The following is a 20,294-nucleotide window of genomic DNA, read 5'->3' on the forward strand; positions in this document are numbered from 1 at the left end:
ACAGCGTTTCAGCTTCACAGACTGTATGTAATGTATTCAGTCAGAAAAACAATAAAAAAGCAATGCTGTAATGCTATGTAGTGTTAATAAGGTACAAAAAAATTATATATAAAATATATAAAAATACTTTGTGCAGTTTATTTTTACTTTTAGAAATAAATCACATGGTGCACAATAATACAAAATTGCTCTTTTAATAGAAAACCACACTGACTCAAGTCAAGATGTCTCACCGGTTTTACATCATTGTTAAAGAAAAGTGTTTTGTTGTCATGGCTCTTCACTTCTTGTGCAAAATGCTGCTGGTCTCTTGTGAATGAACAACAGAAAAGTGCTCTGCATGATACACATGAACCAAACAGCTCTGAAAAACCCCCAGGAAACCAGACTCCTACTCACTGGTTCAGTCAGAGGCTTCTGGCTGAGCTAAAGCTTTTTAAACAGCGGGAGAATAATATCAGAAATTGCAAATAATTAATCCAAACATTCTTGGTAAAACTCATTACTTGTGCAAGAGCTGTTCAAAGTGATGTAGTAGAACTTAAATGCATTCAGTCAAGATGCTGCATCATAATTCATGTGCTACCAGTGCCAAACGAAGGTTAATTGAAGATGTTTGGAGAATGTTGAAGGAGATTTGCAGAAATCTTTCTTTTTTTATGATTATTATTTTACAAAAATGACATATTTCTACAGGAAATGAAATAAGAACAAAGACATCTGCAGCAATTTCAGCCCCTTTGGTCTGTAAACTAAGACAACCTCCAAGATGATGTTCAGGTTTCCAAAACCATATTGAAAAGCTATTTTACACATTGACAGAGTCTATTTTACATGACAGGTGCAGCAAACAGGCACAGCAACGTCAAGGACGAGACAAAAGCAAAGAACCAACTGAGAGACAAAACAAAAATAAAATAAGTTATAAATTCACTTACTGTTGGGCTTGCGCTTCGACCTGTGCTCAGCCTCCTTTGAAGATGTGGACTTAATCAATGTTTTTACCCATTATTCCGTAAATTTGTCAGTAAAAAAATCGGTAAAACAGCGTAAAAAGAACTGTTTTTAGAAGCATCAGTTTCTTACAATAACAAAGCAGCGCATAATATTCAGTAACTGCTGTGACAAACGTGCTAGACATGTCCCACACACTTTAGCCCATGTTGGGTCCACATTTACAAAAGGTGGCTGTGCTTTTTTGAAGCAAGTTAGGTACTGGCAAAAGAAATTCAGCTTTCTTCATCTGAGGTTTTCAAAAAGAAAGTGATTCATGAAGTCGAACGCAGTTTATCTATGGTCCTGCAGCTGAGTGGAGGTGATGAAGTAGCACCAGGAGGACAACACTGAGCTGGTTTTATAAATGCACCTTGGACTTTGTGAGTACTAGTAGTAAAGAAATTGAGATGTTTAAAAATATCCAAGTGTCTGAAGAAATGAAAGTTGTAGCACCATTTGTACAAACTGTACTGGGAATACAGTGTGTACGCATGCACAGTAGTGTCCCTGTTGTGATTGTTTTGGTTTTTAATCCAGTCCTACGTTCCTCAGCATATTGTAAACACTGGTATGACACTTAAAGAAAGAAATCAGTGAGTGCCTAGTGTTGGCCACAATGGCATCTAATCAAGGACTCAGACACCAAATACCAAAGCAGTTCTATAGTCACCATGAGAATAAACAGTATAGAATAGTGGTAGGGTGGGTACAGATGGGGAGCAATCAAATTGGACCCGTTACTGACATTGTGCATGTAAACCTTTGGTGTAGCTGAGCATGTGATGAAGCTCAGCAATTGTCATTCACACTGAGGAAGACAAAAATAATCCTGTTTACAATTTAGAGCCAAAACTATGGAATAAGCACAAAACCGAATGAATGGACAAGTCTGATCCTGGAGGATGCGAAGGAGGGCCTCAAAGAATCAGCAGGACCTGGATAGGACACCTGCTAGTGTCAGACTGTCGTCCAGCTAATAAACACTTTAGCATTAGCTACCATGCTCCTTTAATACACACTGAAGTTTACTAAAGAAATCATGAGAAGTTTTGAAAAACTATTTTTCAGTATTGAGACCAAGAGATTCTTCACTCTGCTCTTACAAATCCAGATCAAGAGCTGAATTTATTTTGTGCTTGCTCCATAGTTTTGTATACACCCACAGTCTCTATCAGGACACAGGAAAAAGCAGAAAGTCACCATTTAAAAAAAAAAAAAAAAAAAAGAAGCCTTCAAGTTTTCTCTTCCTCCATGATGTGCTATGACACGGTGAATGGGTCCGAGGCATCTGATCTACGAGTGTGAAAAAGAAAAACACTCAAAGTTCATTTTGTTTCTTGCGTATTCTGCCCTTGAAAACATCATCCCTGCAGTAATTGGAGTATTTTTTAGACCTGTTTGTTCGGCTGTAGCTGACTTTCCAGACTAAAGTTGTGTTTTTGAAGTTTACAACTCTGAAGGAACAGTCAGTTTAAAACTGAACCAGAGCTGCACAGTTTCTGCTTAGTGGGTGGTTGTTCCATCACTGCTCTGTTCTCTTTTGCTTGCTGGTTTCCAGTCTCCAGGCAGCTGTTGCTATTCTCATCACTACAGGGTGTGTACTCTGATGGATCGGGATCAGGATCAGGATCTAGCTCTGGTTGGGACTCCACAGCAGTCTCCCAGTCCTCCTCCTCCTCCTCCTCCTCCTCTCTGCCTTTGTCGCGCTGAGCACCCTGGCTCTGGATCAGGCGGAGTCGGGACATGGCCCGGTCGATGGTGAGAGTGCTGACCAAGTTGAAGTCGTGCATGCTGACCAGGTGCAGCAGGAAGTTACGGCAGAGGTTTTGTTTGACAATGTAGCTGCCATGATGTTCAGCAAAGAGCAGACAGGCCTCGTTCATCTGGTTGTCCGCTATAAAACTGGAAGGGAAGACAAAAGAGTCAGTGTGATTGATGCAAAAAGACCGTTTACTACTACTTTATTTCCTTCTCAGGCAAAAGCACATTTTTTATAACTGACTGGTATGTTTTTGTGTCAAACATCTTGTACATTGATGACACACATTTAATAGAAACCTCCTGAGTTCGCTACTTCATACACACCCATGCTTCATCACATGCAGGTTCCACAGCTTCATGATTTCCTTCTCCCCCTCATTAACATCTGTAAAGTCCTCGATTTGCTGCAGAGAGGAGAGAAGTCAGACTTCAGTCTTTATACTAAAGCATATTTTCATGATGTTAAGTTTGATGTGAGCTATTTGTTTCTGCACAACAATAATTGCCACAGTTAGAATCATGTTTAGGAGCAGCATTGGTCAATGAGGTACAGCATTTGCCCCCTAATCATAGGATTGGTGCTCTTGGGCAAGACACAAAAGGCAGAGTTGTAAAAGCACGTTGTTTGTTCTGCTATAAACTAACCTTGGCTGTTTTCTCTTTAAGCCAGTCGGGGTCCCTCTCATCTTCACTGTCCATTTCCATTTCCTGGGGCCGAAGTGGCACACAGCTGTCACTGTGGAAGTAGAGGCGGTTGTGTCCACTGATGTACGTCCTCTGCTGCTCACGCTCGCCGTCCTCCGACTCCAAAAACTCCGACAGACTCGGCTTTGTCCTCTTCGGTCTGCTCGAGGAAAAGGAAAACATGGAAAGGAGCTTTAGCTGTGTGAATTCTTGGAACACTTTTTTAGGTAACTGATCTAAAAACAACTGTAATAAATTATCATTTTTGTTTGGGAATGTGTGGTACCTGCACACTAAGACATGCGTGACAGCAGTTCTTTTGACAGGTCCGTTCCTGCTGAAGGCAAAACCCGGCTGGTTGTGGATGTCTTGGGGATTTCCTGCATATGAACCATCATAACACTCGTTTATGGACACCTCGACCTTTGCTCCTTTCGGATGGGGCTGCCAAAGATCACAGAAAAATTGTGTGAAACATCATACCAAACTGCAGTGGAATCCAATTTCAAATCAAACCTAATCTAAATTGGTTTAATTTTTTTCCAGATACTGAAAAGCTTTATTGTTCTCAGTTTGAGCCTCACTAACCACGTAGTTGAAGATGAAACGGGAGTGGGACAGCTTGAGGTGTTTGAGCAGACTGTACAGCTTCCTGCAGTTCAGCGTACACCAGGGACAGTGGAGGTCATCTCTGGCCTCAGTTTGCTGCCGAGTGTTGTGGTTGTACTGGAACTGTACAGAGAAACAGAGAATAAGCGACATAAGGAGGATTTCATATTTGCTGGTTGAACAATAGTTGTGCAGAAAGAGAGCGAGCCAGTAATGGCAGCTACTGATTTAAAAGTCAGTCCTTAGTGGCAATAGGTCAACTCTATAACATTAACTTAAAGTATTAATAAAAAAGACCGATTTAAACATTTAATCTTTTACCACTGTGTGAAACTGAACACATCAAACAGTTGATGGAGCCCTGACCTACAATAAAGAACCAAATGTGTCAAGTCATGCTAATTCTATGTGAGACTGACCTGGTAAAAGATGCGTAGTTTATGTCTGGGCTCTGCAAGGACTTGTTCTCTTCTTGTTTGCATGTCTGCGTTTATAGATTCTTTAACAGCTGCAGCATCAAGAGTAAATGAGGATCACTATCCAACAGGTTAAAGACAGATTAAACCTTACCAAATGGTATTCCTGCTGGTGCTTGCTTACTCTGTGTGTGTGTTGCTCTTAAGGTGCTAGGTCTGGTGTCCTGATTCGTCTCGGTGTTGCGGGTGGCAAGAGGTTTAGCCACAGGTGCAGTGGAGAGGTCAGAGGAATCACTGATCCAGCGCAGGGTGAACTGCAGGGTGGGACCCTGAGAGAAACTCTCGAATGGAGGAAGACACTACACAAAGACAAGTTTGACTACGTTAATAACATGAGATGAATAGGTTTGCTTTATTTCAATTTAACATATTGATTAAGTGAAAACCGCTGCCCCAACACTCGATGTACAAGATAACAGTGGAGGTACCTTTCCATCCAGGATTGTCTCCCATGTCGCCCTCTTCTTATTGACAGGACACTCCTCCATCTCTTGCATTGATACCTCATATTCCCCATCTAACAACTGTAGGCGTCTGCAGACAAACACACATTTGTTCCTATAAGATACCAAATTAAACAGACTTCTCTGTGCGTATAAACATTCACAATAGACAAACACTGGATATCAGATTGTGCAGCTGATTTTCACCTGTTTTTATCAAAGACTGTCATCTGAGCTACAAATGTGGTTTCTCCCTCCTCCCTGAGCGAGGAGCTCCGCCTCTTCCTGTTTACCACTTCCTCTGTAAAATCTGAAACACACAAACACACACACACACATAACCACATGCACGCCTACTCCATCACACAGGGCCATGATGGGCCATAATAATTTAAACTCACTCTGGAAAAGCCAGCCAAGACAGACAGATATCAGTGAGTGAGGTGGAATAACACAATGACTGGAAAAAGAAAATCAGCCAGGACATTTTTTCCAGCTCTGGCCCTTGTGTCAATTCGACTGTTAAATATTCACAACATTCCCAGTAAAACTGGGGAGGTTTCCACAGAAGGTTTTCATTACATTGAGGTTCCACAGCAGTCACAATTGATTTGTCTTTATTCCAGATATCTACTCACCTCTGCTGCGGTGATTCTCTCCATTGGTCAGACTGTTGATTGGTGTGTGAGGGTACCCAGGCCTTGATACTCTGAAGAGCAGTGAGTAAGATTTCACCATGTGTGAGTTGCTGGGTTCAAACTCGATGCTGGGGACGAGCAGAGAGGGAAAAGACCCTGGCTTTGCTTGGACTCCAACGCTTGTGTCTGGGTTCAGGGGAACCTGTTTCTTCCCTGTGGGGACCTGCTTCACTGGGCAGCTTACATCCTGGATGTGAGGGGATGACAACTTAATGCGAAAACCAATTTTGCTGTTGCCACCAGACAACAGAATATCACATAACCACACACAAACCTTTCTTTTCTTGTGGCACACTTTGACCAGCAGCACCTCCAGAGTCACAGAGTTCTGCTCATTCTCACAGTTCTGAGACGACTTCCCTGAAAACACAATAGCACAAACCAGAGTAATGTTTTTTGCTCAATCAGTAAAAATATGAAAAACAAAAAAGGCTAATGAGAACCACCTTACCAGCTTTATGAAAGAAACCAGTAAAGGTGAGTTGCAGATTTGAGGCCAAGCTGCAGAATAGAAGAAACAGAAGAAACTTCAACTTCTATTTTAATTGCAAACAGATGAATGAAAGATCGACTGGTTGTAATATACATAAGCTGCAGTAGTTATATGGCCGAACAGAGCAACATGAAAACATTCAGCTAATTACATTAAACCATAGGCCTCGTAGAGTGTTTACCTCTGAGTCTCCTGTTCTCCCCTCATCTTCTCCACTTTGAACAGCAGATTATCAACCCTGACGTTTTTCCTGAACATACAGACAAAGCACAGCAGTTAGCAACCTCTCAACCATCAGCCAATACTGGCCTGTACACAGCTGACAAAACACATACATAACCAGTTCACCCTGTGGCTAGCATTATGAACTAAAGCTTCAATACAGACTAGTTGGCCTTTTCCAGAAGCAGCTATGACAGTGCATCAGCTTCACAGATGAGTTTGTATGGTTTGGATCCTAACCTTCTACTATCATTACACTGGTAGATGCTAATCTTGGTTTCCTCAGTCCATAAAACGTTTTATTCCAGGACTTTTGTGGCCTTCTTCTGTTCTCGTTAGCTTACTGCTTGTTTACAACTTGTGGTGATGCCTTCTGTCTTTTTGATTAAAGTGGATATTTGTGTGGTGCTTCGAAACCATCATCTAGCTTTGCTCAGATTCCAGATAACTTTCCCTTTGGCTACAGAACATTCATTCTTTACAGATAAAAACCATGTTCTTACAATGTCAAGTGTATATTGGACAATAAGTAATACCTAATCACTTGTCAGTCACATGATTCAATGTTTGTACTATCAAATGTGTAGGATTTCCTGTAACTGCAAAGGTGTCATGTTGCAGTGTATGATAAAACTGAAGAACTTGTCATTTGTATATAGTATACACACAGTTTGTGTACAATAATTTGTTATGCAATGAACATTAGCAGCAGGTGGTTTATCAGCACCATTCTTGAAATATTCAGCAGCAGCAGCAGCAGCAGCAGCAGCAGCAGCAGCAGCAGCAATAGTCAAGATGATTGCGTCAGGTTTTCATCACGGCCTTGTGTGGCAGAGACAGTACCACATTAAATGTGGTGTGTTTACTAGCTTGTATTGTTTGTGTTTAGTTTGAGGGACAGGCATTTGAACTATGTTGGTTCATGTGCTGCACTGAACTGCACATCGTGTGGCTTAAATAAGCAGTTTAATGGTAAAGTTTTGGGTCCCTCATTAGTACACCAACTTTGACGGCTTCACATAAATCAATGTTCTGTCCAACTGCCACCTGAGCAGAGGTCTAATAAGCCAGAATAACTGGAAACATGTGTGAGGCTTTACAGAACAAAGGACAAAAATCATGCATCTTTAGGCTGTGTTCAATAAGTAGAACAATCATTTCTACTGCGATTCAAACCCCCTACGTGATGTTTCCCCTAGCACAGTATTTAAAAGCCTTGCTGATTTAATTTTTCTTTAAAGCAGTGCAACATTACTCACCAAGACAATATGTTCTAGGTCTGATTACATCACTGTTTATAAACACTAATACTCTTTGTAGTGCAAGAAAAAATCTCTTGAGAATGAACCAATTCTCAAAGCTGGACTAGAGAGAAACTAGTAGTTACTGCTTAGTAACTGCTCAGGAAACTTTGCAAAAACTGAGAGTTACTGTAAAAGGTCAGAGAGCTTTGTATGGGCAACATCAACATGTGTCTGCTCAATTTCAAAAAAACATAAGAGCAACCAAGGTTTTGGATGCACATCCTGCTCCGTTAGCGTACAGTAGTAAGTGGATCATGTTTTGTGGATAGTTAAAATAGCAGAGCTGCCTTGTTATTTATCGTAGATCACAAGCAGCGTTTCATGTGACTGAAGCATAATGGGTTCAGCAGAAAGTGAAACTGAGCTGAGCAGCGGAAGACACGTCACCTTGTTCACTAATTCCACCTCAAATAAGGAATAACACAAATTCTAACGGTTGCCATTTCCACGCTTCAATCAAGTCCAGAATAAAGGAGACATCTTACTGTACTGTAGAGAAGAACAGTAACAGTCTGTTGAGTTCATGCCCAAATAAGGCAAAACATAAACTCCCCAAATGTGTTATCACATTTTAGTGATATCTGAAATACAGACTGGCTGCAGTGCTGCAAATATTTTAATTCAAATTAGTTATGTATAAGACAGAACCTGTAGACACAATTTTTACACATTTAGCTTTCCTTTCTAAAAGTGTTATGATGAGAAAGTTGAATGTAATGCAGTCACAGATTATTGGCAACGCAGTACTGAAATCTTACAGTACAATGCCCAAGAATGTTAAAGGGACACTGCTTTTAGCAACACAGACAGGGTTTTATTTTAAGTTAAACAAATACTAGCAGATACAATGGTTCCAGCTACATAAATTCAATATAATAACAACAACAGGCAGGGCTTCCTGTATTTTAACACATGCTCTTAGTTAAGACTAACCCTCAGTTCGCACCATGTGCATCAGCAGGACCTTTTTTTTGTGTAGTGTCTATATGCAAAACAGCTCAACTGAAAGCGTCTCTCCTATCTCAGCTTTAACTGAACCTGCCAGCCCCCACATACACCAACTAACTTTCACTCACGAAAATGAATGACCTGTTTACCGATAATCAAACGTTTCAGTCTAACACAGTCTAACAAAGCATCAAAGCCTAAACCTTTGAAACATGAATGACACAAAACCACATAACTTTAAAAAGGTCATTTTACCTTCTGACGTTGGTCCTTGAGTTTCTGTGAGACATGTAGGTGAGTGTCCTGTGCAAAAATATAGGCTGAAACATGACAGAGAGACATATTATAACATGGTGTGTTAATTCAACAATCTAAGATGTGAGCTTTGTGACTTAAAACGTAAAATTAATAATGGGAGTAGTTTCAAAAACACTCACAGCGATCAAGTTCCTGGTGCGGAGGAACCGGTATATCTGGGTTGGTTCTGTGGATTAATGTGGCAATGATCATTTAAATTGAAAAGTCACAGATAAGCATAGGAGCTTAGGAGAGAAGATGATGATCTGCTCAGTACTCTTATCAAAATCAATTAGGTGTTCAATTACACTCTTCTAGAGATCTGATTAATGGTCGGACAAAACTTTATCTGGAAACCTTTTTGTTCCTGTGTTTGATTTTATAATGTGTATTGTGTACTGGGCACTTTAACAGCAATACAACAGTGATTTATATTAAAGTGGCTAAATACCGTATGTCAAAAATCTGAATGCAGGGAATCACAAGGATATGACTCGCCCATGTAAATCTGAGTAATCTGATCTATTCCTCCTGCTGTGCAAACCCTCTTCTCGCCGTTGACATGACCGCTTTAAAGCTTCGTGGGGCCTTGATTTAAGCTCTTACATCGATACCACTGAACGTGAGACTTGGTGACAGCAGCAACTTACTTTCGAAGGCCTGCAGAAACAACTCGTGGTCGGCTTGGACGAGTTGCATGTTGGGCTTCTTCGCTGCAGCCATAGCAGAAGACGACTGGTGTAACCCGTTGGCTTTTCCTCCAGGACCTAAACCCACTGAGTGGCTTCCACCTGAGGAACTCTGCTTGTGTGGAGCCATTGCCAAAACTAGAAAGGGGCAAAAGAAACTGCCCCTCCACCAGACGCGAACTGGTGTAATAAAAGAAAGAAATTCAGGTCCTCTTCCTTTGTCAAAACAAAAGAGCAGCGTTGGAGGAAAACCAGCCGCTCAGCTCAAACAGTGTTGAGTCCTCATTTTAAAGGCTGGCTATGGGTGGCTCATTCCTTTATATTATACATTAGTGACGATACAGTCTAACGCTTTCGGTCACGTAGCGTTGCCGATTTTACACACAGACGTCGGTGAGGAGACTTGAAATGCGCGAAACAAGAGAACAGCCTCCGGCAAGCTGACGCGATCTTCTAGCTAACTGGCTAACTTCCTTAGCCAGCTAGCAGCAACCCCGGGCTAACTGGCTAACATTGTCTGGCTCTCAGATTTCACCAATTACGAATATGGAAGACACGTCCACCTTAGAACTGACTGAACTCAAAACGCCGGGCTGTTCCCGTGGTTGAGCTGGAACACATTCATCCAGTATACACATTATTTCTTCCCAGCAACTACTGCTAAGTTAGTTAAGCGATTCTAGTTAAAGAAACTAGAAAATACAGTTTTCCGGTATTTTCTAAAATAAAGTCAAATTACAATACAAAAGCGTTCCATGTGCGTGTACTATACCATAGATAGTAAATGACAGAAGAAAATAATTACCATGAAACCATCTATCATCTCCGATTCATTGCACGTAACAGATGAATCTAGAATAAGTTATTTTTGCCAATTGCATGCTTTAATTTTGAAGCACCATCCCGGCGGACTTCCGCTTCCTTTGGCCTAACTTCAAATGCTTGATGAAGGTAGGTGGAAACTTCCACTCTGGTTAAAGATCCCGCCTTCAAGAAGTCCTAGCCAATCAAAGTGCGTGTTTGTTTAACCACGCGACGTAATAGGTGAGATTATTGCATGGTCTCTGAGGTACATTTGCCGCCTGCAGCACGGTCTATGTAAGCATAGAGATGCACACGATAGGCACAGACAAAGGAATTTAATACATTTATTCAAGTTCTTTAAAATATTTTGAAATTTGTGCATTGATGAAAATATACAAATATGTCCTTTATTTTATGCCATGCTTCATTCTGCTAGTCTTTACTTCAAACGTTATATATCCATCATGTTAACTATTATGTTGACATTTATCATTGTTGTTGTACATGAAACAAATGTGGCTTGATGTCGAATTATACTAGTAATGTGCCCATCAACAGAAGAGTAGTGGACTAACAGTCCATCTATGTATCCAGGAACTTCAGCCTTAAGCGTAACCCGTTCTTCTAGGTAACAGTGAAAATGCATTAAGTATTGCTGCTGAATAAGTAATTTGACAGTTTCATCATGTACCACAGTTCTACCAAGTGAAGCCATATTGCCACAGCAGAAAAACTACCTTTGGCTTCCAAAAGTCCTTATTTCTGCAAACTGAAATGTACCTTGTAGTCTAAACAGCTGTGAAATAAAGTCATATTTCACAATGTAGGGCCAGCAGATATATTTGACATTTAAATTATCTAGTCTTTCTTAACACAAGTCACTGCTCAGAATACTGAATTAAACTGCTGGAGAATGACTTACTTTTTTGCATAGCTGTGTGACTCTTCGTTGAGACACAGCTCAAAATATAAAGTCATGAATAATATAATGCATTTGGAAGGATAAACTACTGACTGAGGAATTGCAGTTTATATACATGAATGGCTGTCAGTTCTGTGGAACAACCTTTTAAATCTTTACTTGTGTGGTTAAGAGAGATGGCACATGTCATCCTCTCATGCTGTTACAGAACATGAACACTGTACTGCCTGCACATGACTAAACCGCTGACCTCGAAACACACACGACTAAAATAGCTCTAGCACTTGATCCGACACACTAGTGATATATTTCCACTGTGTTACTTAGCTGCGAAATATATCTAACTCGCAAACATTGACCGAGGAAATTGCTGTTATCGTCTTCTGAGGTTAGATTTTAAGACTGGAATTTACTATATGCATAAACAGACCAAGACTTGTAGTAACATAAATAAAACATTTTTTTTATTATCTGCACGCAATTTAAAGGTATTTTACATATATGTGAATATGTGACAAAATGACATCTGTTTTTACTGATTATTCAATATTACCTTCATTAGTAGGATAGCAATGAATCTTACAACATTAACAGCTACAACAGTGGAACAGTGACTGACACTAAATAAAACCCAGTCACACTTTACTCACTAAGTAACTAACATATAGATGACACAAACTGAGCAGTGTTAGCAAATAGAAGAAAACTGACAATGATCAGACTCAGTTAGACAAAACATCTTTATTCTGTTTTCCTAATAAATTGTTACGTGTTAAACGTTGTTGGCAAATCTTCTCATACAGGAAGCTACAAAGTATGCAAACATGAATGCCATTGTCAGTGACAATAATAATGTATCCCTAGTGTCTCCATATAACTTCCCCGAACATAAATTTGATTAACATAATAAGACAGAAAGCGGTTAGACAAATTTGATGTATAGATACAAAGGAAACACATACCTGTATCTTTTCATTGTTACTTAGTATGTTTTACAAATTGATATAAGATTTAAACACATTATTAAAATAGTTTTAACATATGTTACATTAGTGTAAACTAACTACACACAACCCAATCTGACTAGTCTAGAAAATAAGTGACCTTAGATCAAATTAACCTGTCATTTGTAACAAAATAACAAGAAAACAATTTATCTTGAGGTAAATATGTTGTGATTTAGCAATTACACTTAAAAAACTACTAGTAACTGCAGGCAGACTTGGCTTCTGTAACAAAGCAGATGGTTAACTCTCATAAACTCCTTAGCGTTTTAGAAACAAATTGTCATCAACAACAACTAAACATTGTTATCCTTCAGGACATACTGGGATGTTTCAAATAATGGTATACAGTAAATCAAGAAGCTTCTTCTAGACAATAAACTCCTTTAAGCTTGGCAATACAGTAAGTGCAAAGTTATGTTTAGAAACTCTGTAAACATTATTTTAAACCAGTTACACAAACAAAACACAGACACAGGCAGACAATCAGGTGCAACCAGAAGCCACATGACAAGTTAAGCAACACATCTTCTAACAAGTATGTTCCTTGCTTTGTTCCAAATCAGTGCCCTTGACTTCATCTGGGGCGTTACTGAGCATGCTTGACCTTTACTTAAACAGGTCTGAGCCCATATATTTCTCTTTTTAGTGCTTTGATTAAAACAAAGATATCCTTTCATCAAGTGGGTTCCCAGGTCAGTGAGGTTTTAGTGTTTTCTCCACAGTATGTACGTCATGAGCAGGATAAGACCAGCTGAAAGGACCGCGATCACAAACTGGTGGATGGAGAGGACGTTTTCCAGTGTGTGAATCCTCTCTTCCATGGCACTGGTGTGGAAGTAGTCATAGACACCAGCTCCAATGCTCCACAATGCCCACACAGCATCCACTACCAGTGGCATGATGAAGCAGACAGGGGGGCTCAAACCACAAGACTGCAACACAAACACAGGACACAGTGACATACACAGTACTGAGTAATGTGTTACAACAATGCATGTTGTACATTTTTAAATTTTATAAATATTACTCTGTATTGTTAGAAAAAGGACTAAATCACTGTAGTCAGGCTTTATTGCTGTGTTTCAAGTAGAAGCAGCTGGTGTTTAAATGAACTTATTTGTTGCCAGATAAAAAAATGCCTACAGTGACAATCTAAATTTGTAATAAATATATATTTAAGTTAAATAATCAGTAATAAGCTTCTCTTGAGTGAATACCACAATGCATAACGTTGTTACTACATACAGCTGATAAACAGGTAAATGAAACACTATATTTGCATGGTTAGTTCTGTGTGTTCTGTGTGTAAACTATTATTCCAATTACATTTTTAATGTCTGCACATAATATTAACAGATATTAACAAAAACACCGGAAGCTAACACGCTAACGATTTAGGTTAGCTTGCCAGGCTTGGATCTCGCACCGAAGCGGACTTTTAAAAGTCGAATTACTTACAGCATGAACTCATTTAACACTTAGGACCACAGTCTCACCACCATCCGATACATGAACATGTAACTTTCACATCATCGTGTTTCATCTGCAGCGACCATATTTAAACCAGAGATGAAATCCAATCTGCTATGTGAACCTTTTCGGCTACTTCCGGGTGTCGCTGTCTCTCAGCATTTCCTCTTCTGTTCCCGTGTCGTCTGTAGCGGCTCGTGCTCCCGGTGTTATTTCGACATTTAGCGTTAGTAGTTGAAAATCTTGGAAATTTGATGTAATATTCCCTAATAGATTTATTGAACTGTTACAATATTCGGTACTTCAGAGCATTCCATCACGATGCAGTTTCATTTAATGTCTTTTTGCCTTGTCGGGAAATGGTTCCTTGCTATATTTACGTAAAGCAGGTAATAGCGTATAATGGTAGCTTCCCAAATTGTAAACGAAATCACAGGAAAAGTAATAAATGACTCAAATTACGATATTCAGCTTATTTTACATTACCAGGCGCGGTGGCCAAGTGGTAAGGCGTCGGTCTCGTAAACCGAAGATCGCGGGTTCGAACCCCGTCCGTGCCTATGGGCTGCCGGGAATCAATTCTTTTGTCTTATTTCATGAAATAAAATACTCTCTAAATGACTTGGAGGTATAGTTGCTATCTCCAACTGCTGCTGTCTCTAACATTAAAAGAGTTACTAGTCACTTCATTTATCCTGCTAAAATGGATAAAAGTCAACATGTTTCTCACTAAATGATTATTGCAAAGTCCTTTCAAAAATAAAGACCACATTGCTCAAAAACATCTGGATATGTTACCAGTATGTTACTATTAACTGTTGTTAATAGCTCATAGATTTATATGTTCTCTGCACTGATTGTGTCACTTTGTAGATCTTTTATTAAACTTTTACCTTTTACAACACACACGAGTGGGTCTCTAAAGTACTAAGAAAAGTAACTAAACACTTTTAGAAGTGCAAAAGCAAAAGTCTAAATACAAATACAATTTTTTGAGCATGCCACATATACGAATTAACACTAGCAAATAATAAATGCGTCAAAGGTGATATGAGGCTTTGCAGAATAAGTTTAACATGTTTAGTCATTTTCTACATAGTAACAGTTTTTTTTACTTGTTTTGGCTTTTTAAATTCCTGTTTGACTTTTAACACGTATATCTTCTAACTATAGAGAAAATAGCGAACTATATGATTAAATGTATTCAAATAAAAAGCAATACTCTCTATACAAATCTGGTGCATGTGACCTATTGCAGGCACCCGTACGTAGTGGACAGCGCCCCCTACTGGCCGCGCGTTTCCTCTAGTTCCTCAACCTGACTGGCGGCGGGACCCAGGGGAACGTTCGAGTAGAGTGACAAGCAAAGATGGCGGATCAAAACAAGACAGACACCGCAGGGAAGTTGTACAATGAGATTCTAAGGTACACACTTAATCAGTAAATAGAACATGACGATAGCTGTAGTAAAAACTATTAAGTCTTCTGCTCAGCGGTTTCTTTTCCTGTCTTTCGGTGTGTCGTAGATATTTAGCATTTATAGCTTATGCACATGGTGGAACACATTCATGGAACTGGTATCTGAGTATCTTACATGTACATGCACGCGCCGTAGCTGAACACTGCTAACTTTTGGGGTTTTATGCAGGAGGCGTTAGAGAATTGTTATTTCAACAGACTTTTAGTAGTGGAACATGTGTCAGTACGGTTCTTTTTCTCTGTCGCCCTCTGCAGCGTGTTTGCGAAAACGGGAATAAATGCTATAAAATGTATAAATACATAAACAGAACCATGGGGGATTTTAAAAGTTTTAATTTAATTTCTTGGTGTATTTTGTTCCTGGTTATGCCCCGAGTCACGTGGTTTGGTTTTGTCCACGGAAAAACCCAGATAATATTTCCAAAAATAGAATTACCAGGAAATGGACATGATTTTTAGATCAAAACAATAACACTGTGGGTTTGGTTACTGCATGGCTTATTTAACTGTTTGGACACAGAATCTGTTGAATAATGCTCTGCAAAATGCAAAATGTTCAGACAAACTAACATAATCCTGCCAAAATGCTAGATTTGGAATATTTTTCTAGTGAAATGTCTTCCTTTTAATTTCAGCCCCTCTGAGCTGTTTGCAGCCCGGTCAAGGAGTCACAAGATCCCAGTCAGAGGACAGAAGGACTTCTTTCCCAATGACTCGGACGAGCAGAGACAGCGACTTGAGCAGAGTCTGAATGAGCACTGGAGCCTCGTATCAGAGGAGAGAGTGGAGAGGCTGTGAGTCGACCTAGCTTCCACCTGTCCACCTCTGTTCACATTGACTGATGTATCATCTGTCTATTGGATTCTAGAGTCTCTTGTCTGTAACAATTCAAACAGTGGACAGTGCATTTTTTAAAAACACAGTCATCTTCTTTGGGTTTTCATGTTCACTATGTAAAACAGAGTCAGACTGTGATGCACTGACAGGAAATCAACGCTGTCTGTTTTTATTTTACTCTAGAGGAAATCTCGTGAAGGGCATATGGATCCCAAGTGACCAGATTGTGGAGCTTCAGTCTCCAGCTGTGCGTATCACACCAGACAGATGCACCAAATACACTCAGCCGGTGACATCTGTGTAGTCAAGTCTTCTATCACTTCTTTTAAACTGTTTATTATACATTATTATAATCAGTATTTCTTTAATTACACAGGGAAAGTTCTGGCAGACAATGGGCTTTTCTGCCAATGCTAAGCAGTGTCTTCTTCCTGAAGAAGCTCTTTACCTGATGGAGTGTGTGAGTGGCAGATAAAAACTTTAATTTAAGTAATGCCTAAAATTTCAGCACATCTGCGAGCTGTTACCTTTTGACTTTCTCTGAATATTATCTGTGTTAACAGGGAAACCTGCAGGTGTTTTATAGAGACCTGCCTCTATCCATCCAGGATGGGTATGAGAGATTTTTGTCCTCAAAGACAATAAGCCTGCAGCAATATCAGGTAAAGCCAGTCGTCTAGCACACAGTCTGGAAGTGGAGCTCAACGCTGAACTGAAGTCTTGTTTTCATCACGAAGGTTTTTGGGCATTTGAAGAGGCTTGGATATGTGGTGAATAGGTTCAATCCCAGGTAACAACCTTAAAGCCTAATGTACACAGTCTTTTATATAAAGATAACTGCATATAATTATTTTGTATTGGTAGCTTTGGGGTGGATTTTGCCATCCGCTAATTGTTGGAGGTTGTTTTCTTATAGCTCAGAGCCATCGCCTTACATGAGGCAGCTGAACCTTCCTCAGTCTCGTGACAGTGCAGGGAGGCAACTGAAAAGGAAACGCAGCACCAGCCCCACACTGTCATCCAGGTACAGACACAGGCCTTGTGTAAAGCCACACCTTATTGATTACTTTAATATACAGTTTTGCTGTCTTGTTCATTTAGCAGCATACAGTTGTAGTAGTCGCTTCACTTAATTAATCGTCATCAGACTGTTACACATCTTTTGTTGCGTTCGTAGTCATACGAAAGCAAGGGAATCTCATACTGAGAGAATGGAGGAGGATGAATGCAGCCATGAAGGGGAGAAAAAATCTACACAAGCCTCCCCAGAGACTCCAGGGGTCTCGACTGCTACCACTAGGTCTGCAGATGAAGGCAAGGGCAGGAACTGGTGGATGACAGATGTTCTGCCTGAGCCAGGGCACAGATCAGATCACAGCCTCTCCTCTGGTTCATCGCGCTGGGACTTCAGGTCCATTGTTTTCCCTGATCTGGGCTCCAGGGAGCAACTTTCTAGCTGCCTGGCCTCCCCAGACCCCTCTCTGCTGCCTGAGGCTTTGGCTGTAGGAGCGTGTGATTTTGCCCTCTGGAGACAGAGAATAAACCTGCGGAAAGTCAACATGTCCTCGAAGGACTGGAAGAGGGAGGAAGACAAGCTGAGGCGCGGATGGGACGTCAACAAAGATGAAGAGGTCCGTAGCTTAAAACTGAATGTTTAATTGGTTTGCATAAACATCCAGAGTATATTATTTGAGAAATTCTTGTTTATTGACATAGAAGTGAAGCATCATTAGAGATGTTCCTTCCAGGTTCGGCGATGCAGAAACTGGACAGAGTACATGGAGCTCATGTCCAGGAGGGAGGCGAAGCGGAAAGGCCGACCAGCACACTTGTGGAACAGAGAAGTCACTCCTTTACATGACCCGAGAGAGCCCATCTCTACCGGTTAGGCCCCACCAATAGTTACTGTAAAGCAACTATAATAGTTCTTTCTGCATTTAATTTGAAAACTGCTGAGTGTTCTTGTCTTTTCTTCAGGGGAGCTGTTGGAAAAAATCAGTGTGATCAAACCTACAAATTTACTAGAGGGAGCATCCAGGTATGGCTTAAACAGAAGTTGGGATGTTTGTCACTGAACACTGACACAAATATACCTAATGTAAACTAATATTATAGACCCTAGAGTGTGATGAGAGGCCAAATCATTACACTCTCCTCATGACTAAGGATCTGCTAAAGGAACATTTATTGGCGCTCTCTCACAAAATGGACTGTCTATCATTTGTTTATTTAAAGGTTGAATATTTCGCTTTTCCTTTCTGCAGACCTTAGCAGTGTTGACTGCTGTAGCAGTGGACGGTGCTTGTAGGGGGTCTTTCCCTTTGGTAGTGATTTATTGAGCCCCATCAAAGCTGAAGCAGACAGTTTCACTATTATAGCTGCTTTTGCCAGGAAGCTCACGTGCAGTTAATGAGAAGCATGCATTTTAGCGTAAAAGAAGTGAATTGATTGATTTTCTGTGTTCATACAGCCAGTGTTTTATTTGTTTTAATAGAAATTATATTCAACTGGCATAGGATGAAAAACTGTGCATACAGGAAGTTCGAGAATATGAATGGGATTCGTGAACCTAGTTTCGCTGCTGGCATTTTGTCATTCTTTCACTGGTATAAAAAAGGTTAAGTTGAATTTGATGGGTTATTAAAGGGGATTTGAATTTAATTTGGCGAGTCTGAGTAAGTCAGCATTTATGTCCTAATAAAGCAAGAGAAATTACCTGCTCTTACAGGTCGCGGTCGCTACAGACCATGAAACGTCCTGTGTAATCCAATTTCTCTCATCACCACGGTTCTTGTGCATTTAGTCATGTGTATTCACTGCACAGGAAATACATATGTACAGATATGTAGCTGATTGAAGGCTTATGTGTGAGCTGCCTCCAGTGTTGTGGCACAGTGTCAGTTTTCACAGCTTGTTATGTTCTGGCTGGATATTATTTAATTACTCCGACACGCCTGTCATGTCAGATGTTTTGTTTTCCATTTGTTGCTGTGCTTATTTTGTCCATCAGATTTAGACCAGCTCACACAGAATATGAGTTAACAGCTCGTATTCTGTGTGTGTTGAATCACAGGAAGGAAGATGCACTGCTACATTTTGGTTCCTTTTTTGGATAATTAAAATCTCTATTTCCATATTGGCAATGAAATGTGACCTCATGCAGCTGCTTTCTAGGAACCGAGCTCGACTCACTGCTTCATGGACCTTAGTTTGTCATGTAAACAGTGAGACAAAGGGGGGTGGGGGCGTTGTTGTCGCTGGGGTGCGTCATTTGGACATTAACGTGCCTCGTCTGTTCAGGTTGAAAGGTGGGGATGAGTGGAGGATCTGTTTCAATGTTTACCAGGCTGATACGGTGGCAGACTTTAAGAAGAGTAACCCGGGGAAACCGTACGCCCGCATGTGTGTGTGCAGGTAAGCCTTACCGCGTTTACTCAAGATTAGTTTACAAGAAAACAACAGATTTCTGACTGAAGAGTTAATCTCACACTTGTTGGAGCTGAATGTCTTTTTTGTCTGTGGATTTTTATTGTGATACGGCTGAAGTTAACTAAATTATTCTAAATGTAAGAAATGACAAATGGCTCTAACACGTCTGAGCTCAGTTCTCAATTAGTAGATTAACAAACTGATGCTTCTTGTTTATCTGTGTTCTGTCTCATCGTGTCTCATTTACAACTGACAACGTTACATGAACCGTCCCTCTTGTACCTCAGTTTTGACGGTCCTGTTCCAGACCTGCGCGCTATCAAACTGCTGACTTTCCAGAGTGGGGACATTCCAGTGGTGTTTGCTGTGGTGGACTATGGAGACATCTCCTTTTACACTTTCAAAGACTTCCAACTGCCCCTGGACGTGTTCCCTTGAGACCTCGCTGCTTGAACACAGGACTTTAGGGTTTGTCTGTAAAAGTGTTAAAAGTCACTTTGTTTGAAAACAAACAAACATGTTCTACACTTATCTGTAATGGAGAAGTGACAAAAAAGGATTGAAAAGATGGGTTCAGCAATTTGCGGTTCTTGGTATAATGTAACTAACCTTTTTGCTTTTTTATGTACGTTCAAAGTTAAAATTATTTTATAATTAAAGCCTGGAAAAATTTGCAGTGCGTTGTTGATTTTTTTACCTGAAGACCTGTTGGGCTCTAGAACATTT

At 40.2% G+C, this 20,294-nt stretch overlaps 2 protein-coding genes, 1 long non-coding RNA gene and 1 other non-coding gene across 4 annotated transcripts; 2 read left to right on the plus strand and 2 right to left on the minus strand.

The window, feature by feature from the left end:
- Positions 1-175: 175 nt before the first annotated feature.
- On the minus strand, positions 176-10,545 carry LOC114860513 (polycomb protein suz12-B-like). Its single transcript, XM_029159163.3, has 17 exons — positions 10,426-10,545; positions 9,582-9,800; positions 9,072-9,118; positions 8,890-8,954; positions 6,342-6,410; positions 6,119-6,168; positions 5,942-6,027; positions 5,608-5,854; positions 5,177-5,279; positions 4,955-5,060; positions 4,651-4,825; positions 4,470-4,558; positions 4,030-4,173; positions 3,728-3,885; positions 3,403-3,601; positions 3,082-3,161; positions 176-2,898 (listed from the first exon to the last, which is right to left on the minus strand). The coding sequence occupies exons 2-17, from the start codon at positions 9,748-9,750 to the stop codon at positions 2,463-2,465; spliced, it is 2,223 nt and encodes a 740-aa protein (XP_029014996.1). The 5' UTR covers positions 9,751-9,800; positions 10,426-10,545; the 3' UTR covers positions 176-2,462.
- Positions 10,546-12,068: 1,523 nt separating this feature from the next.
- Positions 12,069-14,280, minus strand: LOC114860788 (uncharacterized). Its single transcript, XR_003786679.2, has 2 exons — positions 13,812-14,280; positions 12,069-13,285 (listed from the first exon to the last, which is right to left on the minus strand). It is a non-coding gene; the product is annotated as an uncharacterized LOC114860788 (long non-coding RNA).
- Positions 14,281-14,311: 31 nt separating this feature from the next.
- On the plus strand, positions 14,312-14,383 carry trnat-cgu (transfer RNA threonine (anticodon CGU)). Its single transcript has one exon. It is a non-coding gene; the product is annotated as a tRNA-Thr (tRNA).
- Positions 14,384-15,091: 708 nt separating this feature from the next.
- Positions 15,092-20,244, plus strand: tsen54 (TSEN54 tRNA splicing endonuclease subunit). The gene is made up of 12 exons (XM_029159660.3): positions 15,092-15,248; positions 15,938-16,096; positions 16,323-16,386; positions 16,516-16,599; positions 16,703-16,801; positions 16,877-16,929; positions 17,056-17,163; positions 17,317-17,770; positions 17,888-18,023; positions 18,117-18,177; positions 19,440-19,553; positions 19,856-20,244. Exons 1-12 carry the CDS (start codon positions 15,193-15,195, stop codon positions 20,004-20,006), a joined length of 1,539 nt encoding a protein of 512 aa, XP_029015493.1. The 5' UTR covers positions 15,092-15,192; the 3' UTR covers positions 20,007-20,244.
- The last annotated feature ends 50 nt before the right edge of the window (positions 20,245-20,294 follow it).

This window comes from Betta splendens, chromosome 8 (assembly GCF_900634795.4).
Source record: "Betta splendens chromosome 8, fBetSpl5.4, whole genome shotgun sequence".
NCBI lineage: Eukaryota > Metazoa > Chordata > Actinopteri > Anabantiformes > Osphronemidae > Betta > Betta splendens.

Bases quoted from the DNA above. Each gene is read 5' to 3' on its own strand.
- tsen54 (XM_029159660.3), top strand. From the start codon at position 15,193: ATGGCGGATCAAAACAAGACAGACACCGCAGGGAAGTTGTACAATGAG. The intron at 16,387-16,515 runs GTGCGTATCACA...TTAATTACACAG, and splicing joins TGGAGCTTCAGTCTCCAGCT to GGAAAGTTCTGGCAGACAAT. The intron at 18,178-19,439 runs GTATGGCTTAAA...TCGTCTGTTCAG, and splicing joins TTACTAGAGGGAGCATCCAG to GTTGAAAGGTGGGGATGAGT.
- LOC114860513 (XM_029159163.3), bottom strand. From the start codon at position 9,750: ATGGCTCCACACAAGCAGAGTTCCTCAGGTGGAAGCCACTCAGTGGGT. The intron at 6,411-8,889 runs GTAAAATGACCT...CTGTATGTTCAG, and splicing joins TCAAGGACCAACGTCAGAAG to GAAAAACGTCAGGGTTGATA. The intron at 5,280-5,607 runs GTGAGTAGATAT...TGTGTGTTTCAG, and splicing joins AGAGAATCACCGCAGCAGAG to ATTTTACAGAGGAAGTGGTA.